Source organism: Corylus avellana, chromosome 9, assembly GCF_965113065.1.
Source record: "Corylus avellana chromosome 9, dhCorAvel1.hap1.2, whole genome shotgun sequence".
Lineage (NCBI taxonomy): Eukaryota > Viridiplantae > Streptophyta > Magnoliopsida > Fagales > Betulaceae > Corylus > Corylus avellana.
In genome coordinates, this window is record NC_142498.1 from 15,537,418 (window position 1) to 15,560,104 (window position 22,687).

Sequence of the window (22,687 nt, forward strand, 5' to 3'; positions counted from 1 at the left end):
TCTTATACTTTGGGCACGTATTGACATGGTAAAGCATGGAAGAGGTCCCATTAATTTTAGGGTGACACTTGTAAGTAGACCCACAATAATTACAATGGGCCATAGGGTCATCTTGGGAAGAACTCTCTTCCCTAATGAAATATTCCCATGTTGCAGATGGTTTGGACATATTTTTTGGTTTCCTAGGTTGTGGTGGACGACCCCCACGACTCCCACAACTCCCACGACCCCTTCCAGTTCCTATAGAACTAGCATCCCTTACACCACTACTTCTATGAACATCCCCAAACTCATATTCAACATCTTCAACTTCCATGGGAGTAATTGGAATACCAAGAGATGGAGTATGAGAAGCACCACCTGATGTAGTCGGTGAAGGTACGGGTAAAATTCCGGCTACAGCAGGAGAAGACCTTTCAGCAGCAGCAGCAGGTGAAGACCTTGCAGTAGCAGCAGCAGGTAAAGACTTTGCAGAAGAAGTAGCAGCAGCAACAGACTTTGCAGAAGTAGGTGAAGCTTTCGCAGAAGTGGCAGCATGAGAATCCATCTGTGAGTGATTATATAATGAGAAAAAAACCCTCAATAATGACAAAAAATCCTCAATGATAACCCTTTCCTCTCTTAAATTTTGGTTAAATATTTTATTTTTGACTTTAAATTGTTCAAAATGAAAAGTAAGGTCAAATGACTCAAATCAGTGAAATCACAATTAAGTGAAATATTTATTTTCACAATAATGCTAGTTATTATGAAGATAGCATTTTTAAATTATTAAGGCAGGACCGCAGGAGTAGATATTGTTTTTAATCTTTTTTCATCACATTTTTAAATTATTAATTAAGGCATTGTCAAAATCCGAAAGAGAACTGATAAAAATAGAGTACTATATTCTCCGTTAACATAGGTCTCTAGAGTAAGATCAAACTAACAAACCCTTTCACTTGAGCTGTTGAGCATGAAGTTTTGTAACACCCAACTCAAGTAAAGATCTTTAAAAAAGAATAGAAGAGTACAAGGTGAAAAACATTATTAATCAGACAAAAAAATCTAAAACAATCAGGTAATCAGAAGAATACCTTGTTCAGTCGTTTTCGTTGGGAGAAATGGTGAACTAAGAAGAGAAGACAACCGACGTCGCCTCGTCGGGGACCCAAGACAGCGACGGTCGACGGCTAAGAGGCGGAGCCGCGGAGAGGAGACGAAGAGATGAGAGGAGGGTCACGGACTCACAAGGGCTGCGGTGCTAGGGTTGGGAACTTGGGGGAAATGGGTTAGGGCTGAGACTGAGAGGAGGGTACGGACTCACGAGGGCTGCGGCGCTGCCGCGCTAGGGTTGGGAACTTGGGGGAAATGGGTTAGGGCTGAGATTGAGAGGAGGGCACGGACTCATGAGGGCTGCGGCGCTGCCGCGCTAGGGTTGGGAACTTGGGGGAAATGGGTTAGGGCTGAGACTGAGAGGAGGGCACAGACTCACGAGGGCTGCGGCGCTAGGGTTGGGACTTGGGAACTTGGGGAGTTGGGGGAAATGGGTTAGGGTGCACGGTGAGAACTGAGAAGAGATATATATATATGCTACTCAAAACGGCACTGTTTTGAGTAGACATATATAAGTATTTTTAAAATTAATCAAAACGACATCGTTTTGTGTCAAAACGACGTCGTTTTGAATGTCGGTATGAGTCGGGTCGGTAATGGCGAAAACCGACTTCCAGAAAACCTGTACCGCCTACCGACCGAAAAATTTCAGAAGGAGGAAATCCCCGCCGCCTACCGTCCGTCTTCTCGTCGGTGCCGGTCGGTCTCGGTCGGAACTCGGTCGAAACTCGGCACTCGGTGAATCTGCTCAGCCCTAATTGAGAGTCCTTATAAGGATAATAAGAATTATGGGGATTGCATGGGAGTTACGAGAGAAAGCAGGCCATGCCAAGGCTTGGAGAATATGGGCGATTGCGCATAAACAGAACTCCTTATAACGCAGGGGGAGAATAAGTGCCCTATGGGATTTACTAAGAACCCCCCTCAGGTGATCTGTCACAACCTGAGAGGGTAAAAATTAGCATAGCCAATAAGAAGGATGGACCCATGTGGCTGACGGGAAAGACAAAACTCAATAGAAGTGGGGGGCCTAGTCTAAGGACTTGGAAAAAACAGACCTGTACGCACTACAATGAGGTAGCTTCGAGGACATATGTATCCCACGTATATGGAAAAAGACATGGAGAAGGGATGGTTGGTGGTGTGAGCAGGCTGAGCAGCATCCCTAAATAAGATAAAAGTTATTTTTTCCATAGTGTGCGATCGAGCACACCCATCTGCCAGCTATACACCAACGCTTGTTTTTATGTTAAAAAACATAGGGAAAAACCCTATAAAAGGAATACAATTTATCAGACAATGGGGGGGGGGGCTGCTAGGGTCAAAATTAGAGAGAAGACAAAAGAAAATTGTAGGGTTTACCTTGCTTTAGGTGCTCTTAATTTTGGTGTTTTATGTTGTAAGCTTTTCATTACTCTATGGATTTATATTTGTTTGTATTTGCTTTCAATTCCATGAAAGGCTAAACTCCCAACTAAGGTTGAGGATGAAGCCTCACAGATGATTAGCAACAGTTAATTTTCATGTAAATTGATATTTTTCATTGATAAGAATTGTATTTCTCATTGTTCTGTTTCTATCTCAATTAATTGTTAATTACTTTTAAATGACTGCTTGTTTTATTTGTTAAATATTGAATATCCATTGTCTTTTGTTCAACGGATATATCAGATCATTTGGGTTAATTTGGATATCCCTTGTGATTTGCTCAAAACACGGATACATTAGATGATTTAAATTAAATCGGGTATCCTTTGTGATTTGTACAAAGAACGGATACTTTAGATGATTTAATAAAATCTTTTTAGCAAAAATAGAACATACATAAAATGTGTCGGTGAAAACTTTGGATAATATAGATAAGCGTGGAAATTGTTGCTATAAATTTGTGAGTGTTAAGTCCAAAACCTTAGTGCTTGTCTATTGATTTATTTTATCTTGTTTTAGTTTGTTTATTTCAAATTTCAAAATCGCATCATATTCGGAACTAGGTTAAAATATAATTAGTTTAGATAGAAATTTAATTTCACGACACAATTCCCTGTGGATTCGACCTCACACTCGCAAAATGTATATTCGAAACGACTTATGCACTTGCGAGTAACATTAAAACTCACAAAACCGTGTTCCACCAATTTGTATTTTTGTCCAACAACTCACACACTTTAGCATGTCTATTGAGTATGCTCACCGATGATCTTTCAGTGTGTGCTCTTGGAGTTGGCAACAATGGGTCGTCCCAAATTTGGATCACTTTCCGATCCCCCACCCACCATATTAGTCCTTCTTTCAATAGCTTCTTGGAGTTCCAAATACTTCTCCATGCATAGGAGGGTTTCCTTCCGATATTCGCTTCTAAGAACATGCCTTTCGGATAGTATTTCGCCCTCATTACTTTGGCCACCAAGGTCTCTGGATTCTGAATCAACTGCCATCCTTGTTTTGCTAGTAAGGCCATATTAAAAAATTCCAAGTCTCGAAAACCCAGCCCTCCTTTATCTTTTGCCTTCCCCATTTTCTTCCAGCTCATCCATGCTATTCGTCCATCACTCTCCTTGTGTCCCCACCAAAATCTTGACATCATAGAGGTGATGTCATGACAAAGGGTCTTAGGAAGTTGAAACACATTCATTGTGTACATGGGGATTGCCTGTATGATTGCCTTCAAAAGAACTTCCTTGCCGGCTTAAGACTAGAATTTTTCTTTCCACCCGTTGATACGATCCCATATTTTCCGTTGGAGGCCCGTAAAAGTGATCACTCTTGATTTGCCAATAAGAGGGGGTAGCCCGCGGTACTTTTCATAACTAGTAGTGGAACCGATCCTTGCTATCAAAGTGATGTGGTCCCTGGCCTCTTGCTTCGTATTTCTACTGAAAAAAGATTGAAGTCTTCTCTCGATTTAAATTTTTCCCCAACGTTTGTTCATATACCCACAATATCTCCTGAATTCGAGCCCATTTGAACACATTCGATTTACAGAATAGCAGGCGATCATCAACAAAGAACAAATGATTAATTCACATACTTCCTCAAGCGACAGAGAGTTTTGTGATCCTCTGTTCACGTTCAACCTTATACAGTAGAGTGCTCAAACCTTATGCACATAGTATAAAAAAATAGGGTGACAATGGGTCACCTTGCCGAATTCCTTGAGTTGGCTGAATACTCCCATGGGGCTGCCGATTGATAAGGATCAAGTACGATACCGTTTTGACCAAGTCATCAGCAGGTTGACCCATCATTATGCAAATCCCAGTTTCACCATCACTGCTTCCAGAAATTCTCATTCCACCATGTCATATGCCTTACTTATATCCAACTTCAAAGCCATGAAACCTTGTCGTCCTTTCATTCTTGCATCCATCGAGTAGAGTGCCTCAAAAGCTACTAAGATGTTGTCAGTGATGAGTCTTCCGGGCACAAAGGCGCTCTGTGTGGGAGAAATAATGTGCACTAAAACCTATTTCATTCTATTAGCTAGCACATTAGCAATTAATTTGTAAATCACGTTACAAAGGCTAATAGGATGATATTCAGTGATCCGGGTAGGGTTCTTATTTTTTGGGATTAATACAATATATGTATTATTTAATGGAATTATCAAAAGAGTCATGATTTAGAAAATCTAATATCAATACTTAATCATATGATCCAATGCCAATTAGATTCAAATTACAATGATTAGATATATAGATCAAAGATGTAAGTATGAATTCACATTAATCTTAGAAGTAAGTTATGTGTTATATGTTAGAAGTAACTCTTATGTCATAAATCATTATATACAATGACAATGTATTTCATTAGAACTTAGTTCATATAATATAACATTATGCCATATGATCAAATTATTATATAATCATTAGATCATATGCTCTTAGGATGTAACTTATGTCATATAATTAATATATCATAAGTGGCATTGTACCATACAATCATAATTCATAAATTATAAATATATAATAACAAATTAAGCTATAACTATAATTACAAATTATACATATATAATGTTATTTAAATTCATATTAATACAATAATTAAATATCTAGATTCTTCGATACAAATATATAATGTATATTATAAATATACATGTATTGATGAATACTATGTCTCTATTATGTATATGTTAATAACTTAGTAATATTATAGCATTTTTTTTTTTCAAGTATACACATATATGGTAATATACATACGTAATTTGTTCAAAAAAAGAAAAAAAAAAGATGCTTTCCCCAACCGTTGGATCTGATACATTTCATCGCAGCAGTTAATTCTAGCAATATAAAAAGGCATCTTTGCGTTATGCTTTGTAGTAAATCACTGCTTCTTAAAAATAGACCCTCTTTCATTTCATTGCACTTAAAAATATTGCTTAATGCTAAAACAAGTTGTTGTATTAGATGTGTAGTGACAGTGGGGGTTGGATGATTGACATGTCCAAATCAGTGAACCTAAGTTTATTTTGGATGATAATGGATTTTGATTCTCTTTTAAAAACACAATCTTATATTTTCAGGATATGCAATGAATATATAATATGAATAAATGGATACACATACCTAAGAAAGACCCATCAGAAGTGTCTCTCTGTATCTTTGTGCTTGATAAGCTCATTGTAAGATTATCAAGGTTTTAGGCATGTGCTTAAGGTTATCAACCTATGAACAATGTCGGTAGGGGTGGGTTTGCGGCCACCAGAAACCCACTTGGGGGCGGCCTGCAAGCCACCCCTAAACCCTTAGGGGTGGCAGCCGAGGGCTTTACAGTAAAATGTAGAAAAAAGAGGCAAAACTTGGGGACAGAACTTCTCAAGAAACAGAGAAGCCGAACCCCCATCCCACCGCTATTTTTGCACCTAGCACAGAGAAGAAGAAGAAAGAGAGGAAGAGGGACTGGCTGTTACTCCAAATGTAAGTTTGCTCCCAAACCTTTGAATTTTTGTTGTTTCGGTGTTGGGTTTTGGATCTCTATTGTTGTTGGGGGATTTTACTTTGTGCTGTGTGGTGTTTTGTGTGTGATGGTTTGTGACAATGGTCCTTTATAATTTAGATGGTTACAGAAAATGGGGGAGGGTGTCGTTGGATTGATTTTTCGGGGGTTTGATATTAGCTGAAATTTGAAGAGGAGGTGGAGTTTTTGAGCTTTGGGTAACCAAGCATGGGCTGATTTCGGTAATTTTATTTTTGGTGTGACTAAGAGGGTGAGGTGCTATGATGGTATGATTTTATCCTCTGTTTCAGTTTGCGGTGATGGGTTGTTGCTTGGATGAGAATCGGTTGCACAGAAAAAGGGGGAAGAGAAACAACTAGGGCTGATAAAACCCTTATCCAACAGCTCCTGCAATTGCTCTTTTAACTCTCATATGATATCTCCGACAAGGGCCATATGATACAGTGCTTTAGAGATAGGTGCGATACTGGGGAGAAGGTCGATTGAGAACTCAATCGGCAAAGAACATTGTCACACTTGTTCCATTAATTCCCATGCACTTCTATACGATTTGATTCACGCTGCACTTTTGTTCTTGTTATCTTCTCTTGGTTTTAACTTCGTGCAATTGAGCTTACTACTCCACCCCCAAAAACAAAAACAACAAAAACAATGGGTTTCACTTATTTTGCTTAAATTTAGTTTGGTGGCTGAGAGAGATTGGATAGAACAAGAGAGACAGAGGTCTTGGTTGATGGGACTTTCTATTTGGTCTCAAGATAACGAGTTTGACGAATGAGTTGAGTTGGACTTTATACGAGCTAGGCTTGCGAGCGCCACACGAGTTGGGCGAGCAAGTTAGTCCAGCATTAAACGAGCTAAGCTCACGAGCCCATTAACAAGTTGAGCGAGCCGGTCGATCAAGCTATAAACAAGTTAGGCTAGCGAGCCCCTATCGAGTTTTGCCGAGCGAGTCGAGTATGTATCACTAACTAATTGAGTGGGTTTTTATAGTAACGAGCGGGTTGCTACAGTACCGAGCTTGGGTTCGGGTCGATCTTAGTTGAGCAGATTGTCGGACGGACTAGTTTATTTACAGCCATACTTTTGAGATTTGGTAATGCCTTTCATTGGAAGACAGCTGTGATCGCTATCTTATCTCTCTCTCTCTACCCGTTGGTAGCCTGCTTTTTTAACCAATTTAATTACAATCTTGCGATTGAGTTTATCAAATAAGATAAGGATTTTTAATAAAATTTGGGTGGAAGATTTTAAAATAATAATAATAATAATTTAGTCTACTAAATTTACATCTTTCACATATTCATTATTAAAATAAAATAAAAAATTGTAAAAAAAACATTTTTTCACACAACAAAATTAGACGACAAGCTACCTACGTGACAATAAAATAATCACCGAAGTAGCTTCGGCTAGGCTGCTACTAACAAGCCTCTAATAATTAAGTCAATAAAGAATTTATAGAAATAAAGTATAATAGAAAGAAATTTTTGAAGAAAAAAAACTTTTATCTTATTTGGGGATGCTGCCAAGCCTGCCACCCTTTTTTATATTAGATTCTATATAATTGTCATTTTGTGGGGTTGTAATTATGAACTACCTTAGGCTTTTTAACTTTTCTAATGAGTAGGCCTTTAGGGTATTAATTGAATCCGAAGGCTTGGGCCTTGATTTATAGTTAGGGTCTTTGTTAATAATTGCCATGATTTATTAATAATTTTAATATTTTTTATAAAGAAAAATTATATGTGTAGACTCAGATTTCATGCACATTTTGTGCAAAATAATTTACAATGAACTTACGTGATTCAAATGAGCATTCATAGTATTGAAAAAAAAAAAAAAAAAAAAAAAAAAAAAAAAAAAAAAAGCGTTAAAAAGAGTCTTCCCTCTATGAGAAGGTTTATAAGGATAAAGAGCTCGAGAATGTGAAATAAAAAACTACCTTTTTTAAAAAAAAAAATTTAGCAATACTATTCTTCATGCGTTTATTTTACACTGGTTGACATTACATGTTTTAAGTGAATTTTTATTTCAGCCACTTTAAAAAAATTCTACACATTAGTCGGAGCATCTCCAGTAGCTTAGCTAAAAGGCCAATATTAATTATATTTAGCTATTATTACTTTTTTTTAGTTCCAACAGAGTAGCTTGCCATTAGTTAGAATAGCTACATTGCTACAGTTAATATCAATTTAGAGCTATTCACTGTAGCACACTAGAGGAATAAAATATTGTTTTTTTTTTTTTTTTTTATTGTTTCTTTATTTCATATCTTTTCACCCAACATCTTTTATTTCTTCTTAACACCTCTTCAAAAAATCTACACATTAGTCGAAGCATCTCCAGCAGCTTAGCTAAAAGACCAATATTAGCTATATTTAGCTATTATTATTCTTTTTTTAGCTCCAACAAAGTAACTTGCCATTAGTTAGAATAGCTCTATTGCTACAATGAATAGCAATTTGGAGCTATTCAATGTAGCACACTAGAGGAATAAAATATTGTTTATTTTTCTTTTTGTTTATTGTTTCTTTATTTTATATATTTTCACCCAAAATCTTTTATTTCTTCTAAATACATCTTCACATCTACTACGTCTATCTCTCAAACACAAAATTTCTTCACACAGTTGGATGAAAAAATTGAATGCAGAAAAAAATTTATTTCATGGAAACACACGGATGGAAACAAATCAATTGCAATTGGATAAAAAATTTATTGCATAGAAACACAAGGATGGAAACAAATCAATTGCAGTTGGATGGAAAAATTTATTTATGTTATTAATTTTAAGAATTAGTAACTGCATGTGAAATGAATGTTTCTCATATGTGTTTTTTTTTTTTTTTTTAAATGATTTTTATATATATGTGTTTGTTTTTCCCTTTAATTCCTTTTTTTTTTTTTTGACATGTCCGCACAAGAAGGGGGAGAGGGATTCGAACTAGTGACCTCCACTTCATTAAGCGTGATCCTAGCCATTTGAGCTACCTCTTGAGGACGTTTTTCCCTTTAATTAAGTGTTAAAAAAAAAAAAAAAGAATGAGAAATAATATTTTAAAGCAAGTAGAGAATGAAATAGAAAATCTGTTGGAATATGTAGTGAAAAAACAATAGTTAAAGTAAATAATTGTACCTTTTCACCACGTAAAATACCTAATGCTGCTGGATATGCTATAAAAAATATCATTACTTTCAAAAACTATACTAGTATATCTTAAATATAGTTCATGATAATTATCCAATTGTAAGTAAACTTAAGTATTTCTTAAGAATAGTTTTTAGTCCTTCACGGAGTAGTTCAATCGGCTGAGAACCACGCCTTATGAAGCGGAGGTTACTAGTCCGAATCCATCATTTCCTTATGTGGACATGTCAAAATAAATAAATAAATAAATAGTTTCTAAAAATTTTAAGTAAGTTGGATAATTTCCAATAAAAAAGAAAAAAATTGATATTTGAAAAAATATATTTAATAAGTGTATTAAGTTTTTTTTTTTTAATCATAATTCCATAAAAGCAATATATACATTTTTTAATCAATATCATTTAAAAAAAAAAAAGAATAAATGACAGTACTAGTGGTATTACCATTGCAAATTGACATGTCAATTATTAAAAATTAAGGTGACAAAATAATTAAATTTACAATCAAATTTTATTACAAATCTTTTGAATTATTTTATCCATGTTGCAGTTTGCATATCCACCACGGGAAATTCAGGGAAAACATAACGAACCCGCTCGGGCTTCGGTGGCCAGTTAGATGTACTTCACTGAGTCACTCCATCTTCATGGTTCAATCTCTCTGAAACCCTGAGCTCCTAGAGTTCCACCGCCATGTGTGACTGCTTTTCCTCAACCCCACTACACTTTTCGGTCACCAAATATCGGAAATTCGGGCTCACCAAATCCAATTGGAGGCCGCAGAACGAACCGATTCCGTACATCCACATTCGAAACTTCCCAAGGCTATCGAAATCCCACTGCAGAAACCCCAACGAGGTGTTCGGGCCGGAGGAGGAGGAGTACGGGTCTTACGGCGAATTGGGTTTCAAGGAGAAAGGGGAAAACAGCTCCGACGGGGATGAAACGGCGTCTTCGGGTTTGAATATCCTTGAATTGAAAGGTTCTTTGGCGGATGGGAAGAATAGTAAAAGGGGCGAGGAAAGTGTAGAACAGAGTGAATTGGTTGAAGTTGGAAAGATGGGGCCGAGAAAAGGGAGACAAATGATGCGGAGGTCGAATATAGTGGCCAGGCAAGTGATCAGCATTCGAAGCGCTTTAAGCTTGGGCTTCGTCTCGGAGCTTTGGGTGGACACCACATCTGTAAGTGATAATATAATGTATATAAATAGTTGCTGTAACATATTGAAATATAATGTATATAAATAACATATTGAAATATAATGTATATAAATAACATATTGAAGTATAATGTATATAAATAGTTGCTGTAACATATTGAATATATTTTTGTTTCTTCAGTGGGTGGTTTTGTTTGTGCAAGTGAGGCCAAGTTTGCTTTCTGGAGAATCAGAAAGTTTTCTTCTTGAGGACGTCAGCCAGGTAGTTGCTCTTTTCTTTTCTTTTCTTTCTTTTTTTTTTTCCTTGGAATTATTGTCTTTATTGGGATCAGTTACTTGGTTTCCATCTTTCTCTTTATAGCTTGACATAGATAACTCTTGGCCCACAAGTATAGTATATCATTTTTCAGTATGTTGTATATGTTAGTTACATATACTCTTCATTTCAATGGCATGGACTTCCTTCTCTTACAATTTGGAATTAAAACGGTGACTTGGACCGGTAAGGATGATTATGAACATATGTGGGTTGCTTTTGGAACGTACATTGTTTAAGATATTGCCCTCTGCTGGTTCATTTGTTCTGACCTCTTTCACATATTCAGTATATGCATCTGTTTTGATGTATGGCAATGAACGCCATCCTTGTGAGTTGTGGCTTGGTGGTTTGTTTGCTGTCCTGTTAGTTCTCGTGCTAGTATTCTAGCATAGTCATGTGATGTGTTGTCTACTTTTCTTTGACCATATGTAATAAGTTCTCTAGTTGTCTAGTTCTCAGGGAATTGATGGATATATTTGACTCCTCTTTGAAGGAACTTGGGTGCCTTATAGATCTGCAAACCATCATTTCCGGCTATCTGTCTTGATTGTAAGTTTAAGGACGTTGTTGGTCATTCTGTAGGTTATGCAATCTGTTATTCTTTGCAGGTTGGTGACGTTGTTCTCATCCAGGATGAGAGTGTTATGGAGAATGAGTTTAAAATGGTTGGACTGGAAACCCTGGTATGTTCCGTTGTTTCTTCTCCCACTCAACCTTATAAAATGAACATATCATTTGTTATGATTGTCTACACCACGTTTTCCCTTTTCTTTGGGGGGTGGGCTGTACATGAGAAAAGATTTGGCATGAATGCTTATGGCTTAGTGGTAGAGGCCTTTGTCCCACAAACACATGGTCAATTGTAATCCTAGCTAGAAAAATAAGTAAAATAAAAGAAGTAAAAAGTGTCTTATTCCTTTTGGGATTGTGAGAAGTATTTTTATTAATGGAAGGAAACGTACAAGATGCACCCAAAATGTCTGGAAAACGTAATACTGGATATTGCCTAAGTCAAGTCATATATCTAAACATGAGGTGGAACCTCTACAGAAATTTCAGAATTTAAGTTGCTAGACATGGCTAAAACATGGATGGCTGTCCTTCTATTATATCTGTTTGGACATCTTGGTGCAATAGAATCACTCTGTTATCTCGTAGTGATTAGTTCATTAACTCAGTTGGTTTTCATCCAAGTGAAAACGAGTCTATTTAATTTATGCTCAGGATAATTACTAGTGACATTCTGATATCTATGTGACTTTAGCTAAAGAATGAATTTGTGCTGTAAGTGTCATGGGAAACAGATGGGAGAAGACATGCTCTTGGATGCCTCAATTTGTGGGACTGGCCGTAGATAGTGGATTCGGTGTTAGCTTCTTTAGAATATTTCCTAGAAACATCTAATTTTGAGATTTTAACTTGTGATGTTTGTTAGGTAGGATATAAAGTTGTAACGCCAGGTTGCCGGAATATTGGGAAGGTGAGTCTATTTCTCAGACAATCTTCATTGCTCAGTATCTATTCTACAATTATCTTATAGTTTACATGTTGATTTTCTAGGTGCGGGGGTATAGCTTTAACATTAATTCAGGGGCCATTGAATCATTGGAGCTTGATTCATTCGGAATCTCCATTATTCCATCAAGTTTGGTAGGCGCAGTTAAAAGGAAATCCAAATAATTTGAGTGCAGACTACTTGCAATTTACTTTTTACCATTTTGAATGAATCTGTGGTTGCATGTTCAGTTGTTAATTCTCTGGTATTGCACTATTATATGTCAATCTAAGGAACACAGATACTTAAAAAAGGATGAAGTGTGTGTATTTAGAGTTGAATACTTTGTGGACATGGCCGGGATATATAGCCAGGACATGGCTGGGGTCAAAATAATAACTTCTTAATAACAACAAATTCTAAATTTTTTTGTTAATGTTAAGTCTTTATTTTTCAACACTTTGTACCTCTTGACAGCTGTTTATGTTTCTCCTTTGGTGATTAGTTATCATAATTTTCTTGTTATTTTTGCCCTTACTAGTTAGGTGGCTTCTCTTGTATGCTTCCGGTGTATATGGGGGTTATGTACCTCTTTCTTACCTCTTATTTTCTAATTAATAGTTTTAGATATGTTTGTTAACCTTTTAGTGCTTGTTATTTACCTTTTAAATAAAAATAAAATTAATGTAATACGTAAACACAAATATATAATTCTTGATTAACTAATTAACACATCGCAATCATATTGTATCCTCATTTCCAAGAATGATCATACTATCATATCTTTAACATATCACATCCATGCCTTTTGTCAGTATTGGTACTCCTTAGTTCACAATATACCTCTTATTGAAAAAGTTATTCTCAATGAAATTCAAATTCAATTTGCTTGTAATTTCAGGTTAGTACCTATGCTCTCTTTGTGGAGGATGTGCTGGAAGTTATACCTGATGCAGTTGTCGTGCATGAAGCTGCAGCCTCACGCATACAGAGGTTAACAAAGGTATTTTTTCAAGCATAGTGAACCTGCCAGTCTCACTCTGTTGTATGCTTTATTTGTATTCATATATTCAGATGCTGATAAAAATCTTAAATTCCACTTATTGATGTGTGCATATACACGGTTCATAAATATGCACAGGTAAAGAGGCACACATGGAAACACACATATTAACACCTTGCCATTTGCCAATGCTTCTTTACAATTGTACCCACTTATATGGCATGCATATAACCTATGCATGTAGTTATCTATTAATTTTCTTACCAATTGCTGGATATAAGTATATTTTTTATTGTCACTTTGTAACTTTCAATGAGAATCTTGTCTTGTTTCTATGAGATGCTTGGGAAATCCATGAAGTGAACACCTGCCCTTTCTCTTTGGGCAATCATTAGTGTACTGGTTTAAAGACAGTCTCAGCTTAACAGGATTTAAGGCCTCACAAAATCCCTCCACTTTCTTAAATCAGGGTTTCTTGGGCACCCAAAATGTGGGGACTTCCGTAGATGAGCTTGGAGAATATGCAGACTTTGAAAAACCTGCTGGATCTGAATACAGTCAAAGCATAAGAAGATATGGCAACCAGAGATTCCCACGAAGGAACAGTGAAACTGAGGATGATTGGGAGCTTCCATTGGATTACCTTTGATCTTTAGGTTTTTTGCTGCCAACTCTCATGTACATAATAGACACATATAGATTATTCTCACTGCTGTCAATTCATTCATACAATAATAGTGTGAAGTGCTTTGGCATTCATGGGTCGAGAGCTGTTGGGCATTCAAGTGTCCCAAGTTACCATGTTTTGTTGGATTCCTTTCATGAGCTAATATTGTATCATATAATGGCATTGCAATACACGAGACAATAGGGTATTTTGGCTTGTTTATGGTGAGGTGATAGGTATTTTGATGTTCGGCTCATAGCATCATGCTTTATGAAGAAATTTCTGTTTTCGTAACTGTTTTTTCGTTGTCGAAAGAAGAACTGTATTATTGTTTTGTGTTGTTAGTGCTTTTTTGTTTTGAGAACACAAAAATAATTTTAACAAAAAAAAATTGCCTTAAGATAAGAACACCCCCTCCACTTGGAACTAACCCTTATGAAAGAAGGAATAGAAACAAAATTGCAGGTGAGGGGCATTTCGGAACTCTAAATGGTGGTCGGGTAGTTGCTTTCCTCTCATCCAAAAATTGTAGCCGTTAGCGTGTCACACTTTCAAATTCAAAGCTCAATCCCTATCCTGATAGTGATCCTCTATTTTATCTCACAACTCCCTCAGAAAACACACAACCGTCACCAATGCAAGCGACTCAGTCTTCCCTTGCCGAAGATTAGAATATCTGGCTAAAATCTGGTTGGAGGCCTCTCCAGCCGAGGAACTCTCTGGTGAACCCCGTCCTCGACTCCATGCCCATCACCAAGCCGAAGCAGGAACCGATCGAGAGAGAGAGAGAGAAAAAAAAAAACCTTGATCGTGGTCTAGAGGTGGGAGCGGCACAGTAGCCCGTGGCCTGAGGATGTTGAGCGGTGATGTAGACGAAGAGAGAAGCAGACAAGAGATGGAGAGAGAGTCGCTAACAAGAAAGAGAGAACATACCAGAGAAAGAGCAAGAGAGACGATAGAGAGCAGGAGATGGAGAGAGCAGATGTGAGAGACGAGAGAGAGGAGAAACGGCGCAAGAAAAAAATGATTAGGGTTAGGGTTTTTTTATTTTATACTTATGCGGGGTTGGACGGGCGGGGCAAGTATCCGCAAGGAAAAAATTTCAAAACTCACCCCACCCCGCGCGGGTTAGGAGAAATCCACCCATACCCGCAAAAAAACACTTAAAATCCGAGGCGGGGTGGATTTGCGGGTTGGGCGAGTTTTTGTCCACCCCTAAGGAAAAGGTTTCACTGCGAAGTAGCAGAAAGGAAAACACGAATACATATTATTATTAGTGATAACTTTGACAATGTTCTTTATTTTTTACTGAGAGAATTATTATTCATAATAACTTTTTTCTGAACATTTCCCACAGAGAGAGGAAGAAAAAAACTATTAGATTCCTCACAAGTGATTCTTCAACTAAGTTTAATTTGTTAGCATATCATTACTTTTTCTTTTATTCATAACTTATATATACAACCGGTGAGTCTTTTATGCACAGACTTCATCTTCCATCATGTTCTTAGAGGAGGAGAAATTGCCTTTTGAACTAAACCAATAGGCTAAGATGTCATTATATTTCTACAGAGTGAACTTGTTTTTCCTCTTCTTCTTCTACTTATTCTCTCTCTCTTTGGGGGCTAGTCTAAGGACTTGGAAAAAGCAGGCCCGTACACACAACAATGAGGTAGCTTCGACGACAGATGCATCCCAAGTATGCGTAAAAAGACATGGAGAAGGGAGGGTGGTGAAAGAATTGAGAGTGAGCGGAAGAAAGGGAAGGGCAGTGCTTACGAACATGGTAACCTGGGTGACCATAAGGCGATGGCTGGTGCTCAATCCCACCCACCGCAATGAATATCTTAAGTTGGAACTATCGATGACTTGGGAACCCTCAGACAGTTCGTGACCTTCGCAAAATGGTGAAGGAAGAGCGATCCAATTTGATTTTCCTTATAGAAACCAAATTACAAGCTCTCTGGATGGAATGGTTAAAAGTCCAACTAGGGTTTGGGAGTGAGTTCGTAGTAGATTGTGTTGGACGAAGTGGTGGATTGGCATTGCTATGGGATAATGAGATTGCTGTAGATATTCAAAACTACAGTCAAATGCACATCAACGCTAAGATGGCTATGCAAAAAATTTGGCGAATTAAATCCAAAAATTCTGTTTAACCTTTTTCAGTTGGTTAATTTTGTTTCTTGTACAGTTGAAGTTAGTTAGATTAGTTATCTAATTCTGTTATCATTGTAGCCGAGTATATAAAGAGAATTGTTTCTTTATTGTAATCAAGGTTGAATATACAGAGAATACAGTTTTCTCATTGTCTCTCAACTTGTTCAATCTTCTTCTTCTTCCCTTCGTTCCTTTCTTCTGTTGCTCATCACTCTGTATCAACACATTGGCGGCAATATTAGGTGAAGTTCGGTAATCTTGAACGGTTATTCTAGTTGCAGTGGAAAAATATTTTTCGTACTAATTAAACGACAGAAAACATTTTCGACATCATTCAAACAATTGAAAATCAATGATTTCTATCTAATAATCTACAACATATTTTTCTCTAATGAGTGGAAAAACGAGAGACGCATTTCATCAAACACGTTAAGTGCCGTAAGAGATAACCAATGCTCAACAGTGAAGAAACTTATGAATCAAATTCTGATCTTGAAGAGAGGATTAGACTGCTAACCTGGCACAGATTATAGAAACCCAGCTACGCTCTGGGGCTGGCGTTGTATGACGAACAACTCTGATGTCTAAATTGGGTCTGGGGGTTCCAAAATTGGAGGGAGAGTTATTTCTGAAGCGCCGGTGAGAAGAAGCTGCAATGGGTATCAGCTTACGTTTCCGAGCTGCCACGGCGTAGAATTTACCCAAATTGAGTTCGCTGTCGATAAGGATAGGAGTCTTCATCTTTGGGCTTTTTTATTTTTATTTTTATTATTTTTTTATGAGCAATTATAAATGCTAGATGGTTTAAAGCATGTTCAGCTTCTGGAAATTGAAGTGGTCCTCCATGGCTGCCACTTTCATTTCGTAACCAGACACTGCTGTGGTGCAGTGGTGGTGCGTCAGTCGTCACAGCCTCACAGGTGCTATTTATTAAATTTCAGGGATTATCTTTATGGTAAAGCCACATCATCGGCAGTTAATTAGTTTTTCTAAAAGAAGAAGGTAGAAAGTTAATCTTGTGTCAAAAAAAAAAAAAAAAAAATGAGATGACTTTTAGAATTATTATTTTATTAAAATTTAACAGTGATTAATCATAAGTTCAATGACGACTTTAAGAGCAACATCAGCCAGGTTATAAATAGTTGAACATGTATTAATCCTCTATGTCGAAGTAATGCTACAAGTCCATTTTATGTCACTCTTGTGTCCATTCAAGGATGACGGAGCTCTTAAAATCGTTATAGGGCTTGTGATTGATTTCAATTTTAATCAAATGATGATTTTAAAAGTCATCTCATTTTTTGAGAGACACAAAAAGAACTTCTAGAATTACTCTAAATTATTTCTTGGCATTTTCGGTTAAGTGTTTTATTCATTCTTATTTAAAATAATAAATAAATAAATAATTTTTTTTTTTTAAAAAAAAAAAAAAAAAAAAAAAAAAGACAATTGACCCTAGCATTTTTCTAGAGGAAACTCTTGTCCTTCCTCACAATCAAACATATGACAAAACAATGGTGTCATGTAAATTTCTAATATAGTGAGCTTTGAATTTGGGACAAGATCAAGGGTTAAAAATTTTTTTGGAGAGAGACCAATTAACAAAAGATACCTTAAATTATTATTATTATTATTATTGCCTTAAAATTTGTTTCTTCTTGTAATTTTAGGGGGACTAGGGCCACTACTGGTCCCTAGTGGCTCTGGTCCCCCCTAAATCGGTCTCTGATAGTAATTGACGTAGTTAAAGGAAATTTGCGCATATATATATATATATATATATATATATATATATATATTTGATCTTAAAAAAATTGATGATTTGTTATATTTACAGACATTTTTAAAAATTATTTGTAAATTTAAAGAATTAAAATCTTAGCAATCTTTTGTTAACATGATTATGCCACTTGGATAACTATCCCCATGGCATATTTCATATCAATCAAAATTACTTTATCATTATTATTATTATTATTATTATTATTATTTTCATTAGATAGTAAATAATCTAAATGTGGCCTTTTTCAATTATATAAATTTTACAACCTACTAATCTTCATAAACTAAATTAAAACTTTTTTTGTATTTTTCAAGAATTAAAATAGTGCCTGTCCTATAAATAACTAAATATCAGTCTTTAATTTATCCCCTTTGCAATTTGTGAGAATTGATCTTATGAGGGAAATCATCTTGGTTTGCCCAAAGATTAAGTCACATCGAGTAATGTTAGAAATCTCTCGTATGTTCTTCTTTTATCACTCCAAGAATAATGTGACGTCTAGAATTATTATTGAGTTTGTGATTAATCGTTATTGAATTTTGAGTAAATAACCATCTCATCCTTAGAACGATATAAGATAAAATTGCAAGTCACAACTTAATGCAACAAAAGGACGGGTGTGGCAGCATCCAAGAAAAAGAAAAAGGAAAGAACGGAAGACATGCTTGGGTGAAAGAAATAAGAATAATGTTAAACTCTCTCCTTTTGTGTCTTGTTTGTGTTATATTGCAGTGATAATATACTTTAAATAAATAAATCTTCAACCACTATTGAATTTGTGATAAATTTCAAAATAACGCTACATCACATGTGTTTATGTGTACTTCAAAAGTGATGTGGCTTTTAAAATTATTATTAAATTTATAATAAATTATTATTGCATTTTGATCCGATTATGATTTTAAAAACCACATATATTCAATAGTAATTTGGAAAAATTGAAATAATTCCAAACTATTTTGTCATTTTGGATGTTTGATCAAAAATATAAAGAAAACAAAAATTTACCCAACACAATTTTTTCTGACATGTTTGGTCTGTTAAAGAGTGTATTATTATTTATTCTCAAAAAAAGAAAAAAAGAAAAAAGAATGTATTATTTAAAGTCAAAAATATCGGCAGTGTAAAGAAGCCAAAACCTTTGTAGGAACAATGAAAAAAACATGTAATCAAATTTGCCAAACGCCAGCGAAGCACCGCCTACTTGTCCAAGCATGAATCAGAAGATCTGGAATCTACTGAGTAATTAATCCAGGATTAAAAATTGATCAGAAAGGTTAACCATAATTAAAAATAAATAAAAAAGATCTCTCTATTCTTCTTCTATTACTCCAGTCGGAACAAGCACCAATCCAGATGCCCGCCCATCGCATGTATCAGAGAAGATTTTAAAATTACTCCGGGGAGGAGAAATAATTGAATGCGACAAATGTCCACTGTGCTGTGCTGTGCTTCTTCGACCCACGTGGTCTACTGCTGTACTCTCGAAAAAAAAAATTTCTTCTTTGGTCGTCTGCGATATGTGTCCCTCCAGCCGTGCATCTAGCAGCAACCCCCCTCCTCTTGAAAAGAAGAAACAAACATAGCAGTTATTTCTTTTCCTGTTGTGTACAGTGTACGTGTATAACTAAAGCTAAAGCTAAGCTGCAATTCCAGTGGTACGTCCCGACCGTACAGCTGGCGATGGCCGTGACTGCGAAATCCACGCCAACCACCTCGATACAACCCCGGCCCGTCGGGAATCAACATCATCATCATGGCTGCGAATCTGATTACTACACGCTGGAGCGTTGGTGTTTGGGAACCTGCTTAGGCCCGTGATTTCCGACACGCTTCTTGCATTTATTACGCCTCTGCCACCCCACCACCCATTCCCGCCAGTCATATTACGGTGCTGCTGCCGAGGACGAGATCCTGATTCTGACGACGAGAATCTACGGCTGTCGCTCATTATCATTTCTGATTGTAGATACAGCAGATCGGAGGGTTGCACGTCGCTCCACCTTTGGTGGAACCCACCCGCACCTGGGGAGACAATGATCCGGTGCTCGAACCTTGTACGCTCCAAGCTTGTCCTGTCGTCCGTCAACAGGAGTCCGTCCTTTCGGGGACGGTCAAAGCATCCGACGGCTACAGACTCGCTCTTCTTTCTTAAGCCCGCGCTGTCGAGGGATCTCCTGAACGACGCCAGATCATGAGGACCGGGCTCTGCTGCTCTCTGCAGGACGAATTGCAAGAACCCGGTCCCTCTCTCCCCGGCGGAAGAGTGCCGACCCGAAACCCGCCGAATTCCCGGGTTCGACCCCTCGACGTTGATAACGACGAACTCGTTCTCCGGTGGTGGAACAGGGTGGGTTTCGGGTAGGATTTTGGCTTCGTCGATAAGAAGCACATCTTCCGGGTCGACCCGGTAGCGGCAGAGCGGGCAAGTGGAGTGGGCGTCTAGCCAGGTATCGACGCATTCGACATGGAAGGCGTGCTTGCATTTTGGGAGCAGGCGGAGGACCTCGGAGGACTCGAACCTAGCGAGACAAACGGCGCACTCGAGCCCATCCTTTTGGCCCCGGAGAGATCCGAATCGGAAGACGGGTAAGGACTCGATGGTGGTCCGGTCGATACCCGAATTCTTCCTGACGGCGGACGACGGAGGTGCGTGGCCGATGACGACGACGCTTCCACGCTTGCAGTGCTTGGCGTAGAGGAGGAGCAGGAAGGTGACGGAGAACATGGTGGTCAAGACTGCCACTATGATCGCTATGCTAGGCCTAAACGGCGAGAAACTTGTCGGTTTCCCATTGGACAAAGGCGGAGGAGGAGGAGGAGGAGGAGGAGGTGGCGGCGGTGGGGAGGAAGAAGAGTTTCTCGCCCCATAAACGACGTCGTCTGCAGCAATACAACAAGGGGTAACAAAGAGAGTTACAGCGATGAGGACGACGGAGACAAGCTTGAAGGGCTTCGAGCAGAACACGCCCATTTTTGACGCTGCGGTTGAGGATAACCGAAATGGGAAGTTGTTTGTTGTTTGTTTTACTCCTGTTGTTTCATGAGACCGAGAAACATGGGTTCCTGTTCTTGCTGCCGGTGTTGTTTTAGAGGGAGATTCTCTGTGGGAAGGATTTTGGAGAAAAGATACAAAGGAGGCAAAGACAAAGGCATCTAATACTACGATCTAAATGATTTGAGAGTTTATTATATTATACTGTAATTAAATGGATGGAATTAGGATGTGAAAAAACAAAATTAAAATAATAATAATAATAGAGGTCTACCGCTCACTGGAGACAGACAGCAGCATAAACCGAAGGACGTGAGGGAATTAGAAGAAAGGGGAAATAACGAGCTTTTGGTAATTAATCATAATCATGGGCCCCGCCCCTGAATTACGTCGGCCATAAATAAACCAGTAGTATAACTAATCACGTGACCCATGCTTCCCACTGCACCTAACAAACCATAAGTTTTGTACCTATCAGCTATTGTCAATGCCGGACTCGTGTCTTCTGCAACTCACCTTTTTTTTTTTTTTTTTTGTGTGGGTAAATAGGGAAATAGTTCGTTGTACATGCGTTGTAGCATATATAGGAATTTATGGATAAATCTCCAAGCACCTGAATAGCCCTTTAACTTCGGCATCATTTGAATCTACTAGAATTGACCAAAATTATTCTTGACTTCCACACAAATGGCTGTTTTGTTTTTCCTCAAAGATGCAAATGACACCAGATGAAATAATTAATAATATATGTACCTTCAAAAGACATGGAGAAAACTGAAATAATATTTAATTAAAATTTCACAAAATTATTATCTTTTACACACTATAAAAAATTACTTTTTCGTCGTTTGATTGGCGCTATAAGAACATTCACAATAGCTTATTAATTTCTTACTTTTAGCCAAAATAACTAAGCAAATTCTTAGCCATTCAAAATGCAAAATGCATTCAAATTTATAACTGTTGAGTCTTGGGGCTTTAAGATTAAAGATTTGTTTGGGATTGAAGGCAAAAGGAAAAATAAATCAAAGACAAAGCAGAATATATAAATAAAATAAATAAAATAAAAAAAGGGGAAAATCTATAATAAATTTTTATGTCAACGCTTGAAAAAAAAAAAATTGAACTTTTTTTTTTTTTTTTTTGAATTTTTAGTTTCAGAGTACTCAATCGAAAAGATGTCATATATAAGTCGTTCTGTTACATTTTCTTCCAAATATGTCATTCAATCTCAAAACTCATTGTTTTGCCACGTCAACTTTTTTTTACACCTCACTTTAAAATATTAATTTTTTATTAATTTAATTAAAAAATTAAATCTAAAAAAATATTAATGTTTTCATGCGGTCACCCCCCAACCCATATATGGGGTTTGCGGCCACCCCTAACCTCCCAACGGGGTGGCTCGTAGGCCAACCTAACACCCATGGGGTGGCTTTACAGCCACCCCCACCTCACTTTAAAATATTAATTTTTTATTAATTTAATTAAAAAATAAATCTAAAAACATTAAAAAAAAAAAAAAAAAATTGAAGGGATGGCTAGTGGTGGGTCTGTCACCCCTGGCCACCCCCAAATCCACTATGGTTGCAGCCACCCCAGGTGGTTAGGGGTGGCTCGTAGGCCAACCTAACACCCATGGAGTGGCTTTGCGGCCACCCCCACATGCGTTTGAGGTTGCCACGAGCCACCCCTAACCACCTGGGGTGGCTGCAACCATGGGGGGTTTGGGGGTGGCCAGGGGTGAACAGACTCACCACTGGCCACCCCTTCAATTTTTTTTTTTTTTTTTAGATTTATTTTTTAATTAAATTAATATTTTAAAGTGAGGTGGAAAAGAAACTGTCGTGGCAAAATAGTGAGTTTTGAGATTAAATGACCGACTTTAGACATTTTGAAGAAAATGT

The 22,687-nt window shown here is 37.3% G+C and overlaps 2 protein-coding genes and 1 long non-coding RNA gene across 6 annotated transcripts; 1 reads left to right on the forward strand and 2 right to left on the reverse strand.

Annotated features, from left to right (window-relative positions):
- Positions 1–9,767: 9,767 nt before the first annotated feature.
- Positions 9,768–14,138, forward strand: LOC132189696 (uncharacterized). 4 transcript variants are annotated; one of them, XM_059604463.2, is made up of 7 exons: positions 9,768–10,380; positions 10,540–10,620; positions 11,286–11,360; positions 12,113–12,157; positions 12,238–12,327; positions 13,074–13,175; positions 13,645–14,138. In XM_059604463.2, the coding sequence occupies exons 1-7, from the start codon at positions 9,892–9,894 to the stop codon at positions 13,822–13,824; spliced, it is 1,062 nt and encodes a 353-aa protein (XP_059460446.2). In that variant the 5' UTR covers positions 9,768–9,891; the 3' UTR covers positions 13,825–14,138. The 4 variants fall into 4 exon arrangements, with proteins under 4 accessions (XP_059460446.2, XP_059460448.2, XP_059460449.2 ...); XM_059604465.2 differs by lacking the exon at positions 12,113–12,157; XM_059604466.2 differs by lacking the exons at positions 12,113–12,157; positions 12,238–12,327.
- Positions 14,139–16,089: 1,951 nt separating this feature from the next.
- LOC148583859 (uncharacterized) lies at positions 16,090–16,885 on the reverse strand. The gene is made up of 2 exons (XR_015909173.1): positions 16,520–16,885; positions 16,090–16,215 (listed from the first exon to the last, which is right to left on the reverse strand). It is a non-coding gene; the product is annotated as an uncharacterized LOC148583859 (long non-coding RNA).
- Positions 16,886–18,977: 2,092 nt separating this feature from the next.
- ATL43 (RING/U-box superfamily protein) lies at positions 18,978–20,774 on the reverse strand. Its single transcript, XM_059604468.2, has one exon. It carries the CDS (start codon positions 20,757–20,759, stop codon positions 19,425–19,427), a length of 1,335 nt encoding a protein of 444 aa, XP_059460451.2. The 5' UTR covers positions 20,760–20,774; the 3' UTR covers positions 18,978–19,424.
- Between the last annotated feature and the right edge of the window lie 1,913 nt (positions 20,775–22,687).

Bases quoted from the DNA above. Each gene is read 5' to 3' on its own strand.
- LOC132189696 (XM_059604463.2), top strand. From the start codon at position 9,892: ATGTGTGACTGCTTTTCCTCAACCCCACTACACTTTTCGGTCACCAAA. The intron at 10,621-11,285 runs GTAGTTGCTCTT...TATTCTTTGCAG, and splicing joins TTCTTGAGGACGTCAGCCAG to GTTGGTGACGTTGTTCTCAT. The intron at 13,176-13,644 runs GTATTTTTTCAA...TTCTTAAATCAG, and splicing joins GCATACAGAGGTTAACAAAG to GGTTTCTTGGGCACCCAAAA.
- ATL43 (XM_059604468.2), bottom strand. From the start codon at position 20,759: ATGGGCGTGTTCTGCTCGAAGCCCTTCAAGCTTGTCTCCGTCGTCCTC.